This window comes from Cupressus sempervirens, chromosome 8, assembly GCF_028749045.1.
Source record: "Cupressus sempervirens isolate cs-2001-9-10 chromosome 8, ASM2874904v1, whole genome shotgun sequence".
Taxonomy (NCBI): Eukaryota; Viridiplantae; Streptophyta; class Pinopsida; order Cupressales; family Cupressaceae; genus Cupressus; species Cupressus sempervirens.
This window is the reverse complement of record NC_143125.1, coordinates 481554071-481576988: the sequence shown is the minus strand read 5'-3', so window position 1 is coordinate 481576988 and position 22918 is coordinate 481554071. Positions and strand designations below refer to the sequence as shown.

Below are 22918 nucleotides of genomic sequence, written 5' to 3'. Positions count from 1 at the left end.
AGTTTACAGCCATCACAACAACAGAAAGAGCCTACTGTTCCAAAGAACCAATCAAAGGTCAGTATTCAGAATTTCAATATTATTGAATAGTTGAAAAAGACTCATGTTCCTGTCTCTATATGGGATGTTTTATCACTCCCAGGTCAAAAAGACATGTTACAGGAAGCATTACATTCACTCACCCTATCTAATAATGCTTTGGAACAGCAAAACCCTATAGTTTTGATGGCTGCAAACACTAATAATTCACAATAGAAAGTCAAGGTAGTAAAGCCACCACCTTTTTATGTCACGGTTATAGTAGGTAAATACCTTGTTCATAATTGCATGATAGATTTAGGGGCCACTAGCTTTGTTATGCAAAAAAAGATAGTAGACCAGTTAGGCCTCAAATATGAACCAATTGAAAAGGGGGTAGTACAGCTAGATGGGACAACCATTGAAACAATTGGAGTTATAAGGAATATGAATTTGACCTTACACGCTTGTCCTAGTTTCTCGATTCCCATGGATATATATATCATTGACCTACCTCCTTATTTTTCCATATGTCTATCATGTGATTTTACAACCAAGATAGGAGGTTATGCATCTATCAATTGGTCTCATATGCTTTGCCACACTAGGTATGGTACTAAGGTGACAATTCCATCTGAACCTATTGCTAAAGATTGCCTTGAACTTTGCTACTGAAAATAATATAGCAGCTATTTTATTCAATCAAGAGGAAATTAATGTTGTTTATGAGTCTAAAACATCCAAAGATAATATTCTTGATGTATTGTTAGATGAATGGGCTGTTGAAAATGCTGAAATTTCAGAATCACAAGTTGAAGAACCAAGTTTGGGAAATTACGTCATTCATGAATCTACTGATTTTTTGCCAAATATCATAAAAAATATAGATTTAAATATAGGATAGCAAGGTAATGAGGTATGGAAATTATTTTTTGATGGTTCACGTAGTAAGACAGGTGCTGGAGGAGGTTGCATGCTGATTTCACCAGCCAATGAAAGGTATTATGCATCTTTCAGGTTTACTTTTAGTTGTACTAACAATGTTGCTGAATATGAAGCATTGGTAAATGGATTAAAATGGGCTATTAAAAGAGGTATCAGCCACTTACAAGTTTATAGTGATTCTGAACTTATTGTTAATCAAGTTAGAAATGTTCATGCAACAAAAAATGATTTATTGAAAAGTTACAAACATGTTGTATGAGATTTAATTGAAGGATTTGAAGCTTTTAACCTGCAATCTATCCCTAGAAATCAAAATAAGCATGCTGACAAACTTGTTGCAATTGGTGCACAATATGATATTCCTACTGAAATCAGCAAGAACAAAGGAAATAATCATGTAAAAGTGGTTGTTAGACCTGTTGTACCAAACAACACTAAAAGTTGGCAAGTTTTTGAGTCTGATCAACACATTATTAATTTTTTGAGAGAAGAACCTGAGTTTTCTCAGCCTAACCAGCAGAAATTGCAAGAACAATATGAAAATCAGATTATCCAGTTAAGAACAAACAAGATGCCAAAAGGTTTGGTAACCTTAGAATCTATTTTTAATATTGATGATCAGTTCAAAAAAGATAAATCCAACTTGCAGAATAAGGAAGAGCACTATGAAGAAGTAGAAATTGCAAAAGGTAAGAAGCTCAAACTTGGCAAGGTATGTACACTGAAGAACGTCAAACTTTTGTGAATTTATGCAATGAATTTCAAGATATTATTACATGGAGTTATTTAGATTTAAAAGGGTTTGATCCTAACATTTCTTAACATACCATTGAGTTAGAACCAGGTGCAAAACCAGTTAGACAGAAATAGAGACCAATTAATCCCAAGCTGGAACCTCTTATGATTAAGGAGCTAAATAAGTTAATAGAAAGCAATATTATTTTTCCTATTAAGCATACCTCTTGAGTTTCTAATCAGGTTCCTGTTAGGAAAAAAATTGGAGAAATTAGATTATGTGTTGATTTCTGTGATTTAAATAGGGCTTCATTGAAGGATAGACATCCTTTGCCTTCAATGGAGAAAATCTTGCAAGTTGTTTCAGGTTCAAAACGCTTCTCATTGCTGGATGGTTTTTCTGGTTACAACCAAATTTTAGTCAAAGAAGAAGACAAATTTAAAATAGCCTTTACCACCAAATGGGACACTATGGCTTATCAAAAGATGTCATTTGGTTTATCAAACACTGGTGCAACTTTTCAGAAAGCAATGGATAAAATTTTTCTGAATTTAATGTACAGGTTTGTGCTGGTTTATCTAGATGATATTACTATTTTTTCAAAGAATGCAGTAGATCACTTTCAGCACTTAAAGGTAATATTCGAGAGATGCAAGGAGTATGGTATATCTTTGAATCCTAAGAAAAACATTTTTTCTATTCATGAAGGTAAGTTATTAGGATTTATTGTGTCAAAGGAAGGTATTACCATAGAACCGAAAAGAGTAAGTGCAATTCTCACTCTACCACTTCTAGCACATAAGAAGGGATTGCAAAGCTTCCTAGGAAGAATAACTTTTACAAGAAGATTTATTCCAAATGTTGCTAAATTATTGATCCCATTAACAGCTATGCTTAAGAAAGGTATCATTTTCAGCTAGACTAAGGAAGGAAAACACAGTTTTGAACTGATAAAAGAAGCATTAGCAACTACTCCTACATTGTTAAATCTAGATTTCTCTAAGGAATTTATATTATATGCTTATGGTAACATTGATTCTATTGCTGCTATGTTAGTAGAGTATAATAATGAAGGTTCTAAACAACCATTAGCATTTTTTAGCCAAGGGCTTAAAGATTATTAGTTACATTATTCTTTCGTGGAAAAGCATGTTCTTGCTATTATTAGAAGTTTGAAAAAATTCAAGCATATGCTTTCCAATAATAAGATCAAAATAATGGTAGCTCATCATTCTGTTAAAGATTTCTTGCTCAATAAAGATTTAAATACTAAAAGAGTAGGTTGGATTACTAAAGCCATGGAATACAATATTGAAATCAATGTAACCAAGCTAGTTAGAGGTAAGGGATTATGCGAACAACTAGCTGGAAATGGAATTAATAATTTGAATAATGATAATGATGTTGTCTTGACCATGTTAGATAAGGAACAACCTACTGTACATAATATTCAGACTGATTGGGTAGAAGATATGATAAGATTCTTGCAAACAAGACGCTGCCCTGAAGGTTTGGAGAGATCAAAATGAAGGTATTACAGATTACAAGCTATTCCTTACTGTCTAATGAATGGTAGTTTGTTTAAAAAGGATCTACAAGGTGTATTGCTAAGATTTATAAAGCCATATCAGATTGAGCACATTTTGCATCAATTTCATGAAGGACTAGCTAGAGGTCACTTCTCACCAAGAGCCACAGCTCTTAAGGTGATGAAGGAAAGCTACTATTGGCCAAGCATATTCAAAGATGCACATCTTTGGGTAAGAAGATGAAAGCAATGTGCAATTTTTGTAGGTAAAGACAAGTTATCAACGATGCCTTTGAAACCTTTTCAAGTAGACCAGCCATTTATGAAATGGGGTATAGACTTCATTGGCGTCATTAACCCACCTTCAAGTGCAGGTCATAAATGGGTATTAACAGCCACTGATTATTTTACAAAATGGACTGAAGCAGTAGCCCTTAAAGATGCAAGTGAGACTACTGTTTTAAATTTTTATGAAGATTTAATTTGCAAATTTGGTGTACCAGATTCAATTATTTCAGATAATGCACTTGCTTTCACAGGAAATAAGATTGTTGAATGGGCTGTTAAGAATGGTGTGTATCTAAATACTTCATCAAATTATTACCCACAGGGTAATGGACAAGCTGAATCCACTAACAAAAACTTGATTCGCATTATAAAAATAACATTAGAAGGGAATCAATTTTCTTGGCACGAGAAGTTGAAACCAGCACTGTGGGCTGATCGAATAACTTCCAAAAGATCAACTAGTATGTCTCCTTACACGTTGGTTTATGGTAAAGAAGCAAGATTACCAATTTCAGTTGAGTTTCCAGCATTGGATTTTATGCATCAGTTAGATATGATTGAAGAAGAGCCTATGATGGTAAGGCTGGCTCAACTTAATGAACTAGAAGAAAAGAGAAAAGATGCTTTACAAACCATTGAGCATCATCAAGCTCAGATGAAGAAGACATTTGACAAAAATTCATCTCCAAAAGATTTCTAGTTGGGAGACTTAGTACTAAAATGGGATGAATTGAAAAGTAGGCTTGGAAAGCATTCAAAATTTGATGCCATGTGGGTTGGTCCATAAATCATAACTGGAACCACACAAAATAATGCTTTCCATTTGTCAACACTTGAAGGAGAAGAGTTGAAAATCTCGGTTAATGGGATTCACCTCAAGTGATGCTTTTGAGGTATTTTTTTAGATTATAATAAGTGCTTTGGCACAGTAGAGTAGAAGTACATTTTTTATTTCAGATTTCAATAAGTGCTATTCCAGCACATCTACATTCAAGTTTCAGCATGTTAGTTGTTAGTAATAAAGCTAGAAACTACACCACATTATTATCAATCTACCATCAGCACATGAGATACATATCATGCAAAGAATGGAATGAATTCCAATGCTCTGAATCATACATGCCTCACGGGTTCATGACAAGCTCATGATAACATGATGTAATTCCTAGCCATTTAGCCGTAAAGAAATTAGAAAGCATTCAAACATATTGCTGACACAAGTCTTTTTGAGATAATTTTTAGAAAAAATAGCAAGCATAAATTCTAGTTTTGATTATTGGTTGACTTGAATGAATATCTTACCCCATAGCAGCAAGATGATGTGTTATCCACCATCATACTAGACTGATATACTATTGTGTTTAACATAAAATACTGGAAAAGGAGGAATGGTCACTCCAAGACAGCCAACATACCATCCTAGTACAATCATGAATAACACACCACGTTGCTGTTATGAAACAAGGTACACATTCAAGCTAATAGTTCAAGTTTTGTGGTAGTTTTTTCAATATATTTTTAGTCAAACCTGAGAGATGTCATAACAGCCAGTAGCTATCAATCTTCACAACCACAATACAATTATTATCACAGAAAAGAGATCATAAAGGAAACAAATTTTTCCCTTTACTTTGATACAATTCTATCCTGGTTATCAAAATAGAGAGCTACAAGATCCTATGGCATCTAACAGATTTGTTTGGAAAAGTTTAGTTTTTAGTTGTTTTTTAGTTTTCAGGAGTGACATGTGTTTACTTCAGCAAGTGTGTTTCAATTTTTAGAGTTTTAGTTTTTTCTAAATTTCTGAGAAGGTACAATTTTTCTAAGTGCTAAAGATGACTCTATACCCAATGGATTGATAAGACAACTGGTCTATTACTGTTTAGTAGGAAAACAACCTTGAGAGGTAGCCAAAAATGTTACCAATTTAACATGCCACTAAATTGTTATGTTTTATGCTAAACTGATTACATTTTGTCTGCTAACTAAGTGTGTTTAGCTACTGAGAAATGATAGTACAAAATTAAAGGAATGTAGTGAGCAAAGTATAGGAACCATACAAGTACTGAAATAATAATCAAAATATTCAAAAAATATTTTTACAAAGTGTTCATGTTAACACAGTACTTGAATACAATGCATTCAGATATTACTAGTGCTCTCAGCTCCTAACATAAATATCTGAATTAAACACATTGTACAAATAGAAAAGTACTAAAAAAGAGATAGAAAGGAAAGGCATCCATTGCCTGAATGGAAAGTTGTTGGGTTGAAAGATGGAAGGCTGATCCCACATCTCCATATAGGAGTAAAACCTAGAAAAAATGAATAAAGAAATGGATTAGTTCATATGAACTGAGCAATGGAAAACTTTCCTATCATCTATACTCTGTTGTTTATACAAAATGGTTATCCAGATAACTATGTTAAAAGGCAAGAAGGCAAGAAAAAAATCCAAAGGAGATAAAACATGTTTTTTACTAATGAGTTTGTTCCATGTACAAATACAAGTATGAAGACTTGAGACTATGGAAGGATCATGTGTACATTACATGCATGAAGCCTTTTGGCTGAGTTTGCTTGAGCAAAGACAGAAGATATTGGAGAGATTGTTGAGGGGGCATACATAAGTTTCAAGTATGGGACCTTCCGGTCAAATCATGAAGGACATGTAAGGTTTCAAATTTGAAGTTAAAAGAATTTCAAGTATTTTTGTAAGTATATTTCAGCATATATTAAGAAAGTACAAGTTCAATTAGTCACAAGGTAAATTAGAATTAATTATCAGTGCCAAATCAATAGGGAAAGAAAGGAAATCTGCTACAGGAAAATCAAACTTCTATGAGCAAAGTACAGAGGCAAAAATTTCATGATATTCATCTTATTTATGTGCTTCATGTTCATCAAATGATTATCTAATCGATGAAAGAACAAAATAGTACACTGAAATGTGTATCAGCAAAAATAGTAATTGAAAAAGATTTTTAGTTGCAGCATAATAGGAACCTTATCATCCATTGCAACTTTTAAGACATACGTGGTGATAAAGTGAAACAAATGCTACATGTTGGAATGTGTATCAGCATACAAAGACTAAGCAATGATGAAATCAACACTTATCTCCAAGCATGACAGGAATACATATACACATCCTGAATAAAAGAAAGAGAATAATAATCATTTTTCTACTAATAATGTTTTCTTTATGTGCATGTTAAAGATTAAACAAGAAACATAATTATTATTTCTTATGCAAGAAAAGTGCTAAAAGACTATGAGCTTCATATGACCTATGGGAGTCACAAACCCCTGTTCGAACCCCATAAGTGATGGATCAATATTCTGAGAAAAATAAATACTTCAATGATTATCAAATGCTCAGAATAGAAGGAACAAAATCACATATCAATGATTTCAAACTACAGAATATAATGAAAGCTACAGAATGCTACTAAACTGGAAGTGTATATGCTGAATATTCTTTTATCAGAATGGTGGATATCAACAGATAAGGGTTTGAACCTTATTTTTATGCCAAGAAGAGTCATGATATATGAATTATTACAAGGGAAAGAAATACATTGATTCATTCTGAAAACTGTAAGTGTATTTGCAAACATTTATGTGTTTTTTCAAACAAGTATTTCAACACATTCTGTAGAGAAGACAGTACGTTTTTTGTGCTATGATATTCAAACAAAAGATGAAACAACAGTGTCGTATGTTAACCAGCAGAGAAAGCCATTCTTTATTGCCTAAAAAGAGAGCACTTTTATGTTTCATTCTCACTGAATGAGACAAAGGAAGATTTGTAGAAAAGAGGTGCATTTTTATCAAAAAGAGGAGCCACATTTTTATTTAAAAATGTTAATGTAAAAACCAGCAGTAAACCCCAACATTTCAGCATTGAACTTCATGTGTTTATGCGAAAAAAGAAGGCACAAGTTTACTGCAAAATCAGTGCTCACATTTTTTTCAAAAACATTACAAAAGTATTCACCAGTAAACCCAGTACTTTCAGGAGAGATAAAATCATTTTCTATGCAGAGAAAGAAGCATGTTTTTACCAAAAAGTGCCATGTTTTTTAAAATGTTTTTTGCAAAGTTTGAACAAAGTATTTAAAAAGCACAATATGATGCATATAGGGTTAAGCATTTTTAACTCCACATAGATTTTGTGTAAATCTATTACAATGCATTATGCCAAATCCATTATATAAGGCATATAAGATTAGTTAAATTACATATTATAAATGTTATATATATAAAATAAATTATGATTATTTATTTATCTAATATATATAATACTTATAATATATATTTAAAAATTCCCTTTATTATATTTAATAATATTGATGTGTTTTAAAATTAATAATATTAAAATACGTCAATATTAATTAAATATAATAAAAAGAACTTTTTGTAAAATTAATAAATTAAAAGGTTGTAATTATAAAACCTTTAAGTTTATTAATTAATTAAAGGTAATTAAAAGAAGTTTTAAATGTTTAAATGCCTAAATGCAAGGAGAGAAAATGGGAATGCTATTTTTGGAATAGGGGGACATTCAGTTAACAGGTGGTACTCATTAAGGCTAGGTTCAGTTCCAGTTCCACATGCAGGTTTGTGAGTTATTTGATGATATTTTTAGCATCCTATGGGGCAGCTGAGATCAGTTATGCATGCAGTACAAATTGAAGGCTTATTTTATGCATATATTGCATAATTTGGAACATTTTCGCATGCTATTTTTGAGGTTTGTTTGGTGTATCCGAGTTTGAGCTTTTTTTGCATGATTTTGGAGAGTTAGAGGCAGTTTTGAGTTATCTAGCAGTTGGGCAGGTGGTTGAGTTTAGTTTTTAGAGGCTCCTTTATTTTCATCAATTTTTGGTGATTTTTCCTAGACATGATTTATGAATCCGAGTTAGGGTTATTTTTCTATATATTGTCCTTTCACCTCATTAGGAGGACCTTCTTTCAGATTCAGATTTTTTGCCTATAGTATATTTTGAGTTGATTGTAAGGGCACTTGTGACAGAGATTTTTTTAGCACTGATTATAGAGATACAGCGGTTCCTTCTCATAGATTCTTGTGCAATTTTGTGAATTTCTTACTTTAATGATGTGTTCGCCTTCATTATAGTTACATTCCTAATTGCAAATTTGAATCATGATACATGTGATTGCAAGTCTATGTTTTTTATTATTGGTTTCTTGCAGAAAATTGGTGAAACTTAGGTATCCCTTTCAAAGCAAGAAGTTCTAATCCTTGCATAGAAACACTTTTGTGATTATGTGATTGTTTTAGTATTATGAATCAATTGTCTTTTCATAGTTCATGTTGAAGTAATCAAAATTACATTCAAAACCATTGGTGTATCACCTCATTTAGATTAGTTATTATTAGTCATTTTTTTATTTCTTCCCCTTATCTCGAGTATAATTTAGGATCAGGTGATCACGATTTAGGAACCAGCCTAGCTTCCAGAGATTCTTCTCTCATTTTAGGACAACCCACCACCTGAGAGAGTTTCCATTGTTTCATAGGATAGCTAGATTTCACATCTTGCTAAAGGCGCAAATACCGATTGACAACAATACCATACATGATACATCCATCCATCAAAAAAGATATAAACATCCAACATGAAATACTACTATCCATAATAAAACATAACTAACTAAGTGCGCAGTTCCTTCCAACCATCAATAACATCATTAGACCATCGTAGGCCCTAGCCATCCCCCATACGTAACATCCCAAGCCATCAAAGAGATCGTCGATACTATCATAATAGGGATGTCACACCTAAACATGCTACAACATATGCATAAAGAAATCTAACATACTACTATAAATCATAAAGAAATCTAACATACTACAATAAGCATAAGTAAACAAAATCATCTAAACATGATAACAAGTATACCAAGAAGCTCTAGCCACGGTGACTATGAATGAATCTCAATGAAAAGAGTGAAAAAGCACTACCACCTGACCATGTGGAACCTAAATGGTCCACTCCCACCGCGCTAAGGAGATAGTCTCAAGTCCCAAATAGGATAACAAATCACATAACACAAATACTCTCTAAGTCTAGGAAATCTTAAAAGTATACTAACTCAAAGGTTCCAACATAGATCAACATCTAGACCCAGAGGCACACAAGACACATAGGAAATCTACTATACAATTAGGAAAGTGTCATCACAAAGTCATGTAGAAGTTACCCGAGCAATCCCTGAGCAATCTCATGGGAATCCTAAGTCCCTAGTGATCCTTGTGACCATTAGTATCCTCTCATACCAATGAGGCATACTATGGAATGCAAGGTCACAACCAAGAATTCTCTCTACCCCATCCTAGTCTATACTAGCACTCAAGGCATGGGAGAGAACATACAATTATCTTATTAGGTTCATTTTAATCCCCATTTAGTGTAAATGTTATCACTTATTAAAAAAAAAACTTACAATGAGTCATCCCTAGGGCCACTTTTGAGCCCCTGTCCCCCATTGCAAGCCACTTCCAAACACTACACATAGATAACCTACCCTAGGCTCATGAAATCACAAATGATAAAATCACCTCAGCCCTATATAAGCAACTGGAAAGCATCAAAAGATAAGCCACAATAATCACATTAGTTCTCCATGAGCAACTAAAAACCATCAAATAATAATCATAACGATCACAACAATTCTCTATCAGCAACTGAAAGCATCAATGATAAATAATAATATCCAATGGTTCTCCAATGAGCAACCAGAAAGTATCCCAATAATAAATCAAAATACTAATTGAAGACTCCAAAATGGTCAAGTCAAACTTGTCACAACATGACATCATCAAAAGAAAACCATCCAAAACATCTCAGTCCTCTCAAAGTGATTGGAAAACAAATCAAATATAACTGATCGATGACTCAAAAATGGTTAAGTCAGGTTTCTTAACTACATACACCTTAGCTTCACACAAGGAAACTGGAAAGCAATAACAACCAGTAAAAATATCAATCATAGAGCATATCAACACATCACCATGGTTGGGTTTAGAAAGATTGAGAACAAATCATCATACCATCACAATCGCATAACCCTCGAGCCTTTGGTAACAACCTAAGACTGGTCAACGCTAGATCAAATCCCACAACCCCAAAACATAGGCAACAAAATTGTCACATAGAAAACAAAATCATCACATAGTTGGGTATGAATGATAATATACTGTTGAGTTAATGCGAGGTTTTAAGTTCTAGTTTCATATATGCTTCAAGTAATAAGTTCTCACAATGAACCCATTTCTATATTTAAATGATTTTATAATTACTCTATAAATATTCTAAGGATAATCTTTTATTTTGTTAAATTATAAAATTGATCCTTAATGATTTTAAATAAAACAGTTATGATTTTATTAAAATCATTAATTATAAATTTTTAACATCATTAATTAAACCCTCATCAATAACTTCCATTAAATCAATAATCTAATTCTCATATTTTATCAAATAATATTAATTAACTTTAATTAAACTAATTTTAATTAAATTAACTAATAATTATTAGTCTAATCACTTTTATTAATATCTTCATTAATTATCAATTTATTAATATTTAACGGAAAGCTATTAATAAATTAATATTTACAAAAATGATATTAAAATGCATTAATATTATAACTCTTAAGAATTTATTTAATAATTAAATTTTCATTAATTATTAATTAGTTAAAACCTCTTAATAAAAATTATTTAACAACTAATATTTATTAATATTAATTAATAAAACTAATAAATATTAAATAACTGTATTAATACAATTAATCATATATAATATAATAAACTTATAAAAAAGCAATTTTATTTTAAAATTATTAAAAATTTAAACATTTAATAAAATTTATTTATTAAATGCTAATAAAAACTTAATATTATATAGTATTTGTTAATAGTAATAATAATAAAACTTATATTAAAACACCACATACATTATCGCCAGCTTTAATATAGCCGTGCGGCCTTTTAAATAAGGTTCACTGACATTTACGCTTGTTGCGGGTACCCTGCAAGTACCTTCAAATCAGGAACTCTGCTGACATAAGTGTTAAGGTAAGTTTGTGGGGTGAGTTATTATGTTATTTAATATATATTTATTTTAAATTTTTGTTTAATAAAACATTTAAACAATTCTCCCACAACATGTGTAAAAGAAAGTATATATATTATTCTATTGTATTATTTTAAAACACATATTTTTATGTGATTTGTTTTTATTTAAATTTCTATAATAATATTTTAAATACATAACAATCTTTATTTTATTTTATTTTAAATTCTCACTAATAATCATAAAACAAATTCATCTTTACTTTATTTCAATTAATTTTAATTTTAATTTTTTAAATTTATTTTTAAATAACATTTACAACTATAATCTAATAGAGAAAATTCTATTAACCATTCGAATTTCAACCTAGGATTTCCAATTTTCAAATTCAATCCCTTTCTAGTTACAATTTTAATTTGTGAAATTATTAGACGAGGAATCAAAGATTTTTTTTCAATCTCTACATATTCAAAAACTTTAACATGCGCCATAGAAATTTACTATATTGAAACACTTGCCGCAGATAGTCATTTCATAGACACGAAGAAGACAGGAAAGATAAATTGTGTAATTAATTAAAGATCAAACCACAAGACCCTACTTGAACTTGATGCTAATACGCAATCCTCGAAAATTGTGAAAAGATTCGCTTCCAAAATTCGTGTCCAAATTCATTTCTCCAAAATTTGTCCCCAAAATTCGTTTTTCCAAAATTCGTGTGTTTTGAAAATGAACCTTCTGATTGTAATAAAGGGTTCTCTCTCCTTAAATCAGGGAACTAGTTGTGAGTTCACCCGAGAGAACTTCGTGCTAACAAGACTCAACTCTAAAATTATCTTTTATTAATCTTTCTTATCTTTTCATGCACGTTAAGTGAATAATTAAATAACTTTATTTAATTTTCACTTGACTTCTATTTTTAATTAATTTATTACTTTTAATCCCATGTGCACTTTATAAAATTATTATATTCACTTATTTTATCTTTAATTAATTTCTATTATTTAATCTCATGCATAAGTCATGCGAACTTTTAAAAAAATCATAAATTAATATATTTTCACTTTTTAATTTATTTAGAAACTTAATTGATAAAATATTTATTAACTTAAATAAAAATAATATTTAGCATTTATTTAAAAATGAACTCTAAATATATTATTATTAAATTAAATTAATATTATCACATTCTAAATTTAAACTTATAACTTTTATCTTCAAATTCAACTCTTTTTATTTAATTAATTTCTCAATTAATTAAATATAATTAAATATTAAAATATCATAATAATTTTCCATTAAATTTAATCATTAATTTAATCTTTTAATTAGATTTAATTAATAGAAAATCCACCAAAGACTCATAAAGCAACATATGGAAACCCATCATAGAAAAACACATACAAAATCAAACTAAAGGGTTATAATCATGAATTAACGTCATTTGATGCATTCGGAGGGTTGACAACTCGGATACTTGTCCTAATTTTAAATTAGGAAAAATGGCTTAAGGGTTTGGGATTTGGACTTAAAAATTTATCTCCCCTCTCTTACCATTGAGATAATGCGATAGGGTATGCTCATCCTGGCAATTCAAGGAAGTCAATACCCAATACCTGCAACCTGCATAAAATCCACGCATGTACAAACACAATGTTCTAAGCTAAACATGCAATGGCAGGAAGTGGTGCATCGTGTAGATCCCAACTAGCAAGTGACTACGACTCCCTTCCTTAACCACATCAGAAACGCCATACATAAAGAAAAAAAAACACGCACACCATACATGTGCAAGTATGGGGTAAGTATCCATAAGAAAAAATGTAGAATATACCATCTAACTAATCACCATCAATAGTTGAAAACACTATAATAATCATCATGCATACATGAAGTATAAAGCACTAAGTAATCTCATCATATAATAAACTAAATTTGAAACAATATCTGATAATCTTAAAACAATACTACTAATCATTAAACATAAAACTAGCCTAAAAGAGTTTGGCATAGATAACAAAAATGCCAACTAGGAGCAGGCACTACAGTATCATGGTCAATTTTTATAGAAGAACTCCAAGCACAATATAGCAATAATGTGATAGTAAACTTCTTTATCCAACTTGCTAAGCTTCAACAAATAGGATCAGTTAAGGATTATATTTTAAAACTCCAAAATCTATCCTTACGAGTGGATACAATTATAGAGGAGAACTTGAATGATTTATTCTTGGGTGTTCTGAAGGATCACATTCAACATGAGGTATGCATATTTTATCCCAGCTTAGTAAATGAGTCTTTTATATTGGTACGCAAGGTAGAGGAGAAGTTCTTGATTTCTAGAAAGCAAGCGAATAATGTAACAAGAGAAAAAGGATATTCAACACCTTCTCTTCCTCAACCTACTAGGTTGACTCCACAAAAAATTGAGGAGAAAAGAGAAAAAGGATTGTATTTTAATTGTGATAGAAAATATAGTCGAGGACATAAATGTAGTGAAAAGAAATTGTTCTATATTGAAGGTCCAAGTGAGGAAGAAGAGGATGAGCCCATATCAAAGGAGGATAGGGAGTTAGGTGAGGAATCACATGATTCTCAACCAATCATTTCTTGTCATGCACTTTCAAGTTTCAATACACCACAAACTCTCAAGGTAGTAGGTTTCTTGAAGAAGCAAAAAGTAACAATGTTGATTGACTCAGGTAGTAATCATAATTTCATCAACTAAAAGTTGACAACTTTTCTAAATTGTTTTATATATCCAACCCTAGAGTTTTAGGTTTTGATTGTAGATGGGGGCATAGTTAGTTGTTTAGGGAAGTGTCATAGCATCAAATTATCCATGGGAGATTATCAACTTGATACCCCAATGTATGAAATATCCATGGGTGCAGTGGATATTGTTTTGGGAGTAAAATGGCTTACTACATTGGGAACAATTGAGATGAACCTCGAAGAACTATTCATGTGATTTTAATCAAAAGGAAAGGTAGTGGAGCTAAGGGGATTGAAGGAAAAATCCTCACAAATGGTAAGCTCTCATCAAATGCAAAAGCTTCTTAAGAAAAGTGTAGATGGATTTGTGGCCTAACTATGTTCATTAGAAGTCTCTCAATCTAATGCTCTTACTAATCCATATTTACAAGCAATAATTGATTGTCACTTAGTGATTCTTGGAGATATGCCTAAAGTACTTCCTCCCAAGAGGGATCATGACCATGCCATACAACTAGTTCTAGGGAGCTAGCCACCAAACATCAGGCCTTATAGATATCTATACATACAAAAAAGTGAGATAGAAAAAAATGTTGGGGAAATGCTAGAGGCAAGAATTTTCAAGAATAGCCAAAGTGCTTACTCCTCACCTGTTGTGATGGTGCGTAAGAAGGATGGAACTTGGTGCATGTGTCCAGATAATAGAGTGCTCAACAAGTACACCATTAAAGATAATTTTCCTATTCTAGTCATCAATGATCTTCTAGAAATTAAATGGAGCTATGTATTTTACCAAGTTAGATATTAGATTAGGTTATCACCAAATTCAGTTTAAGGAGGAAGATATTTGTAAGACAACATTTCGAACTCATGAGGATCATTATGAATTTTTGGTGATGCCATTTGGTCTTAAAAATGCACTATCTACATTCAAAAGTTTGATGAATTCCATTTTTAATAAGTTCTTGAGAAATTTTGTGGTAGTGTTTTTTGATGATATATTAATTTACAACAAGACTTGGGAAGAACATTTGTAGCATGGAGATCAAGCATTAAAATTACTCAAAGATCATTAACTCTATGCTAAGTCATCCAAGTTTTTTTTGGTCTTAAGGAGGCAAAATATTTGGGATACATAGTTTCACATGAAGGAGTAAAGGTGGATCCTAACATAATTAAGGCTATCATGGAATGGTCTATTCCAAAAACTATTAATAAGCTTAGGGGTTTCTTGGGATTGACAGGATACTATGGAAGATTTGTGAAGAATTATGGTCATATAGGAGCACCCCTTACCACTCTATTGAAGAAGGATTCATTTCATTGGAATGAATTTGCTAATGTATCATTTGAGCAGGTGAAGAAGGCTATGTGTACAACTCCAGTGCTTGCCACTCTAGACTTCACCAAGGAATTCATTGTGGAATGTGATGCTTTTGGAAATGGGATAGGAGTAGTTCTCATGCAAGTAGGTCAACCAATTGCTTTTGAGAGTCATCAATTAAAAGGTAAAAGTCAACTCAAACATATTTACAAGAAGGAAATGCTAGCAATCCTTCATGTTGTTAAAAAGTGGAGGCCTTATTTAATGGGCCGATAGTTCAAGGTTAAGACAGATCATGATAACCTAAAATATTTTTTGGAACAAAGAATATCATCAAAAGAGAAAAAAAAATGGGCCACTAAGATGTTGGGATATTACTTTGAAATTGTATACAAGAAAGGGAAGGAAAATATTGTGGCTGACGCACTTTCCAAGAAGGATGAAAAGGATGAAGCCTTATTGTGTGCCCTTTCAATATTACAAGAAAATAGGGTGGTAGAAGCCAACGAAGAGTGGCAAAATGATGTTGCAACAAGTAATCTCATCCAACAAATAAAAATTGATCCTAGTAGTTCAAATAAGTTTTGTTTAAAGGGAGATATACTTTGGTATAAAGAGCACTTGTATCTCTACAAGAATTCCACTCTTAAACACAAGATTCTCAAAGAACTACATGAGTCCTCAATTGGTGGTCATTCAGGATTTTTGAAGACATATCATTGGGTCAAGCAAGATTTTTTTTGGGAAGGGATAAAAGGTGATGTTTAAAAATTTGTGGTTGAATGTTTGTTTTGTCAAAGAAATAAGGAGAAACAATTAAGACCCCAGGTCTCTTGTAGCCTTGATCTATTCCTAGCCAATGTTGTGAAGAGGTATCCATGGACTTCATCACAGGGCTTCCCAAATCTAGAGGTCATAATTTCATCATGGTAGTAGTTGATTGCCTCACTAAATGTGCAGATTTCATTACATTATCACATCTTTTTATAGCAAGTATAGTGGAAAAAATTTTCTTGGAGAATATCCAAAAGCTACATGGTACACCTAAGGTTATTGTTAGTGATTGTGATCCTATCTTTACTAGTCACTTTTGGAAAGATTTATTCTCATGTTTGGGTACTCAATTGACTCATAGTTCTTCATACCATCCTTAATCAAATGGGAAAACTGAGGCTTTTAATAAATGCTTGGAACCATATCTACATTTTTTCACTTCAGAAAAACAATCTCAATGGGTAGATTGGCTACCTCTTACAGAATGGTGGTACAATAGTTCTTTTCATAGCTCATAAAAAATGTCTCCATTTTTGTCACTTTATGGATATCATCCTTCTTCCATCACATCATCATTAAAGGTGTTACCAAGAGTTCAGGTAGTAGAGGACCACTTGCTTCATCAACAATGATGACATGAAGAAATAGAAGTCTTATTAGCCCTTTTTGTGAACATTTGTCTATAACATACTGAACTTTACCATGTTTTAGTATAAATGTTTTTGAACTTTTGATGTATAAAGTATGGACATAGGGCATAAAAATGACAATTGGAATTATATCTAAAAAGGGATCATTTTTTGATAAAAATCTTTCTTCATGAATGTTTGGTATGGGTAGATCTTCCTACAGTAGAAGAGATTGCAAAAATTGTTAGTTGAATAATTAAATGCCTTTTCTTTATAAACTAATAAATGAAAATAAATGTTTGTGGGAAGTCTTGTGTGTGTTAAATATTGATTGTGGGGATACAAGCTAAGCAAGAGTTGAACAAACTGCAAAGGAATAGCACTAAGGCATTGATGCTATTAAAGAGAGCGTTATGACACCATTGCAGCTAGAAGACTTGGCAAAAAAGTCATAAGGGATTGTCTTAATGAAAAACAAAGCGGGACCTGATAAAGCGGTCGAGAAAGGAAGTAAGCATCAAAGAAATTAGTTAAACATGCAACGCACGATACCTAGATTCTTGGAAGCTGTTTGAAATTAGATAAATGAGCAAATCTAGCATTTGCTATGATCTCTATATTTGTGGGGAATTTAAGGGAGAATTTATGTCTTTCCAATTGCATGTTTTCAATCTTAAAGTTGTAACTGACTTTCCTTCATGAGAAAGTCATAGTTTTAGGAGTTTGTTTTTCTTCGTTCCTTTTAAATAAGACCTCATCTATATCTATGAGGTTAAGTAGTGAATAGACAGATAGAGTTGATAGACATCTTACTATTTTTCCTAAGTTATTGTAATACTGCATATTTGATGAATACATGCCTGTACTAAGTTTCTACACTTTTATCTGAGCTTATCTTTCCTTCATTCTTCCATGGGGGCCCACGCGAAAGGTGGAGTTTACTTTAGTAATTAGGAGTTAGACTCAGTTTTCTAAGTTAAAATAGAACTGTTGTTCCTGTAGCCATTGGAAACCGAACCAGTCATTGTTCCTACAGTAGTAGGTGCATAGATGTATGGCTAAAGAATTAGAATTTCCTTCCAAGTATTTGATAATTGTCTTTCCTTTAGATAAACTAGATTTACTTTATGGTTATTGCATTCAAGGTAGCAATGATTTTTAGTGAAAACTAGAGCATATACTTTGCAGACATCATCTCAAGTTCACGCTCCCGGATTGACATTTAATGAAAATAAGCATGGTACTTTGGTAGTAAGGGATGTCCAATCCTATCACTAAAAAGGTGTTATATTGATTAGACATATTTTTGGCACCTTTTCTGGGGATGGTGTCAGTCTAGTATTCACTATTGAGTCATTTAGTTTCATTTTTAGCATTCTTGCATGCATAGAAGAACAGATCACCTTGGAAGATTTCTTCCCAACTTCAATCAGGAAGATCCTTTATATCCTGACCATGAAGAAAGAGAAGAGAGAGAAGAAATAGAAGAAGAACTATTTGAGAACGTATTTGTAGAAGTACCAAAACAAGTACAATCACCAACCACATCTGAATAATCCTTCCATTTGAATAATCTTTTTGCTGAGCCAGAATATCAAGATAATCCATTAGCTCTAGTCATTTATCAACCACCACTAGGACATCTATAAATGGCAGCAGCTCAGCCTACCTTTCCCTTTCTAATTCCTCCTCAGTAGGGTAATCAAAATCTGGAAAATATACCCTCTGCTGCCCTGCCTAAATTCTATGGCCTCATTATTGAAGATCCAAAAACTTTTTTCTTTGAGTTTGACATCCTTTGTCAAAGTTATGACTACAAAAATAATGCCCATAAGCTGAAATTGTTCCCATCAACCCTCAAAGAAGCCGCTTTGCGATGGTTCATGAGTCTAGGTGCCAATGCTATGATAGATTGGCCAACTATGAGTAACCTGTTCCTTAATAAATATAAGGAATATTGCAGAGGCCATGATTTGAAAGGAGATGAAATTTTTAAAATGTCACAAAAGAAGGATGAGGCTTTGGAGGACTATGTTGCCTAGTTCATGTTTAACCTATAGCGCAACACACAACATCAACTGAATGAGGAGTCTCAAAAGCGTCTCTTTCTGAAAGGAGTACATGATAGGAGTATGGAAGCTTTAGACTTAATGGCTAGAGGTGATATTACACAGAAGATGTGGGCTAAAATTAGGAATATTTGTTTGAACTATTCCAAAGCAACAACAAAAAAAGGATGAGGTTTGAGGGACTTACTCAAAAACACTCCTGGGGTGGGAGTATCTAAGACAGAGCTATCAAACCTCTTGTCAGATTTCAAGCAAGACATCATTAATGATGTTGCTACACAATTGGATACCATGCAAGAACAAAGGAAAAAGGAGGATGCTGATAGTATGTTGGTAGAATATTGCCCCCATTGCAGAGAAAAGAAATGCAACTACCGATGTAAGCCTATCACTAGCTTGGAATCATAGCATGTGCCTACTGAGTTCAAGGCAATTGATGAAGACGGGGAAGTCCTCTATGTTTCTCAACGAAGGTTGTGGGCTCCAAGATCAAGTATTCCTCAAGACCCACTCCATAATTATGGTGGTAATAGTCAATGGCAACAATAGGATGGCAATTCGAATCACGTTGTTTTGAATCTGGAGAAAGGCGGGAGACAGGAGAACACGTCTGCAGGAGGGCATGCAGCAAGGCATGCAGCAAGCGCAGGGCAAGAAACAGAGGGGAAAGATGAGGATGCCTCAAAGGATGGGGACCCACAGGTTATGATGCCCCATCTAGGTGAGAAGATTCCCCCTCCCCCCCATGTGGGCAGTGGGTCGTCTGGGGCATGGGGACGCTAGTCGAATCTATTCGGGATAAAACCATCAAGTAAATCATCTTTCCCAAAAGTCATTGACAAATCTGATAAGGAGAAAGGTATTTTTGCTCTGGAAATCCCTAGGGAAATTATTGACCACAATATCCTAAGCATGGCGAACACTCTGGTAGGAAAATTTGTAGGGCCAAGACCTAATATTGATGTAGTGAGGACATTTACTAGGAGAAAATGGGACCTTAAAGGGCATGTAGAAGTGACTGCTATGGCTAAAGGCTTCATGTCTTTTGAGTTCTCTCGCTCGAAAGACTTTCCTCATATACTATGTGCTGGGAACTGGTCTTTGGGCAGATCCAACCTAATATTGCAAAAATGGACATCCAACTTGGATTTGAACAATGATTTCCAATCTCAGGTTCCAGTTTGGTTAAGACTTCCAGAACTTCCTTTGGAATATTGGCATGAGGATGTCTTTGATGGCATAGCCAGGACCTTTGGAGAGCTCCTCTCCATTGACCCTGTCACAGCAGCTAAAAAAAGATTGAACTACGCTAGAATCTGTGTAGGAGTCATCGAAGGCCAGGACATGCCTCAAGTTTTAGAACTACAATCTCGTCTGGGAAACAGATCTCAAAAGATTGACCATGAAAGTGTGCCTTTTGCTTGTTTCCATTGTAAGAAGGCTGGCCACAAGGCTGGATCATGCCCACTTTTCAAAGGGAAGAGTACGGTGGGAAAGGCTCATCCACAAGGGGGGATAAAAGATTCTCTAGATCCCAAAAAAGAATGGAGGAAAAAAGCATCGCAAGTCAAGGCAAATGGAGAGGCAGAAGGAAAAACAAATACTACTCCTAATGCGCCCCAAGAGGAATCAGGGCCTCCTCGGGCGACTGGAAACGTAGGAGGGGGAGAAGAGAAAGGAGTGAAAGACGATTCAACAACTCTCCCCAATGCGAAGGAATCTGAGAAGAAACCTGAGGAGACAGGTGAAAATATGACTCTTCCCCCTCTGGATTCTCAGGAGGATGACTTGAAACTATCCTTTGTCTCGAACTCCATGGAAGAACTAAAGGAGGGGGAACCCATGTCCCAGGACCCTAACCCGGTGTGTTGTCCCCCCCCTTCAACAGTAAACAGAATCATAGAGAGGCTGTCTGCATCGACAATGAAAGATTTGGCAAGAATTGATGCTTGGCTGGACAAAGGACTAGAGGGAGAAGAGAATCCCTGGACAGAAGTCAGGAGTAGAAAGAAGAAGAATAGCAGGGACCCTTCTCCGGTATCTCCCCCTTCTACTAGAAGCATGGCCAAGGCTGATCTCGGCCACAAATCTAACCTAGTGGGAAGGAAAAATAAGAATGAAATCAGGAAAGAGGAAGCCAAAAGAAACATTAAGGATGGTACGCAGTGCACCATCCAGGAAGCATGTTCAGTAGTTAAATCATGAAGATCTTATCTTGGAATATTCGTGGACTCAATGGAATCCACAAGAAATAAGTTATTAGAAATATGATAAGGGACCAAAGGCCTGATGTGTTTCTAATCCAGGAAACTAAAATGAAGAAGGAAAGGATGGAAAATATTAAGTTCAACAATAGCATGAAGGGCATAGCCTCTAACTCTGAAGGAGCGTCTGGAGGACTGCTGTTACTTTTCAATGATAAGTATTTCAATATAGTAGCTGAGTATGATGAAGATAACATTCTTTTCTGTAGAGTTCAACATTTGCACACCAATGATTCCTGGTTTTTAGTGAATATTTACGCCCCCAATAATAAGAGAGATAGAAAAAACTTCTAGACCAAAGTTGGTAATATGGTGCAAGATTGTGACATTAAGAAAGGTATAATCATGGGAGACTTTAACACACCGCTAGAAGATAAAGAGAAAAAGGGAGGTATGCCCTCGGATTGGGAAAGTAAATAGGATCTTTCTAACTTCATAAATAATCTAGCCCTTATGGACGTAGAGCTTAAGGGCGGATCCTTTACCTGGTCAAACAAGAAAAAAGGCCATGATTGCATTCAAGTTAGGCTGGATAGAGCTCTTATATCTTTGGACTGGCTTCAATCCTTCAGCTGCAGACTATCTCTGCTTCCCAGAATTGGTTCAGACCACTCTTCCATTTCTCTTTTAGTTTCCCCTCTGGTACACAGGAGATACCATCCTTTTAGGTTTGAGAAAATGTGGACCTCTCACCCTGACCTCCTGGATAATATCAAGAAATGGTGGGGGATAGAGGTGGAGGGCTCAGCCATGTTCAGAGTCACCATAAAACTTAGCAATGTGAAGAGGATGATTAAAATTTGGAACAAGTCTAATTTTGGTCATATCTTCCATGAAAAGAAAGAGTTATTTGATAATCTAAATATTATCCAAGATTGCATTCAGAAGGAAGGTTACACTGAGACCAATAGGGTTTCGGAGCTCAAGACCCTGTCTGAAATTCATAACATTATTAATAAGGAAGAAAAATTTTGGAGGCAAAGATCGAGGATCACCTGGCTAAAGGAAGGAGATCAGAACACTAAGTTTTTTCACCTAACCACCCTCAAGAACCATGCTAGTAACAGGATCTATGGTATCAGAAAGGGGCAGGAGCTGTTAACTGAAGAATCTACCATCTCGAAAGAAGCTGTTTCCTTTTTCTCTAGCCTTCTCTCTGAGGACCCAATGCTTTCCAATTTGGACCAGGAGGATATGTTACACTGTATCCCTCAGCTCATTCAACCTATCCATAATAAACAGCTCTGTGCTATTCCTAATGCTTCGGAAGTTAGAGAGGCTCTCTTTTCTCTGCCTGCTGACAAGGCTCCAGGCCCGGACGGTTTTCCCACTTTTTTCTTCCAAAGGTTCTGGCCGATGATCATGGGAGAGGTTGTTCAGGCTGTCTAGGAATTCTTTGGAGCCAAATCTATTCTCAAGGAGCTAAACTCGACTTTTGTGGTTCTCATTCCTAAATCCCCTGGGGCGGACTCGTTGGACAACTTTAGACCTATTAGTCTGTGCAACTCACTCTACAAGA

General features: G+C 33.8%; 1 protein-coding gene across 1 annotated transcript; it reads left to right on the top strand.

The window, feature by feature from the left end:
• Positions 1 to 3513: 3513 nt before the first annotated feature.
• Positions 3514 to 4215, top strand: LOC149543311 (uncharacterized). The gene is made up of 2 exons (XM_089795785.1): positions 3514 to 3799; positions 3899 to 4215. The coding sequence occupies exons 1-2, from the start codon at positions 3514 to 3516 to the stop codon at positions 4213 to 4215; spliced, it is 603 nt and encodes a 200-aa protein (XP_089651911.1).
• The last annotated feature ends 18703 nt before the right edge of the window (positions 4216 to 22918 follow it).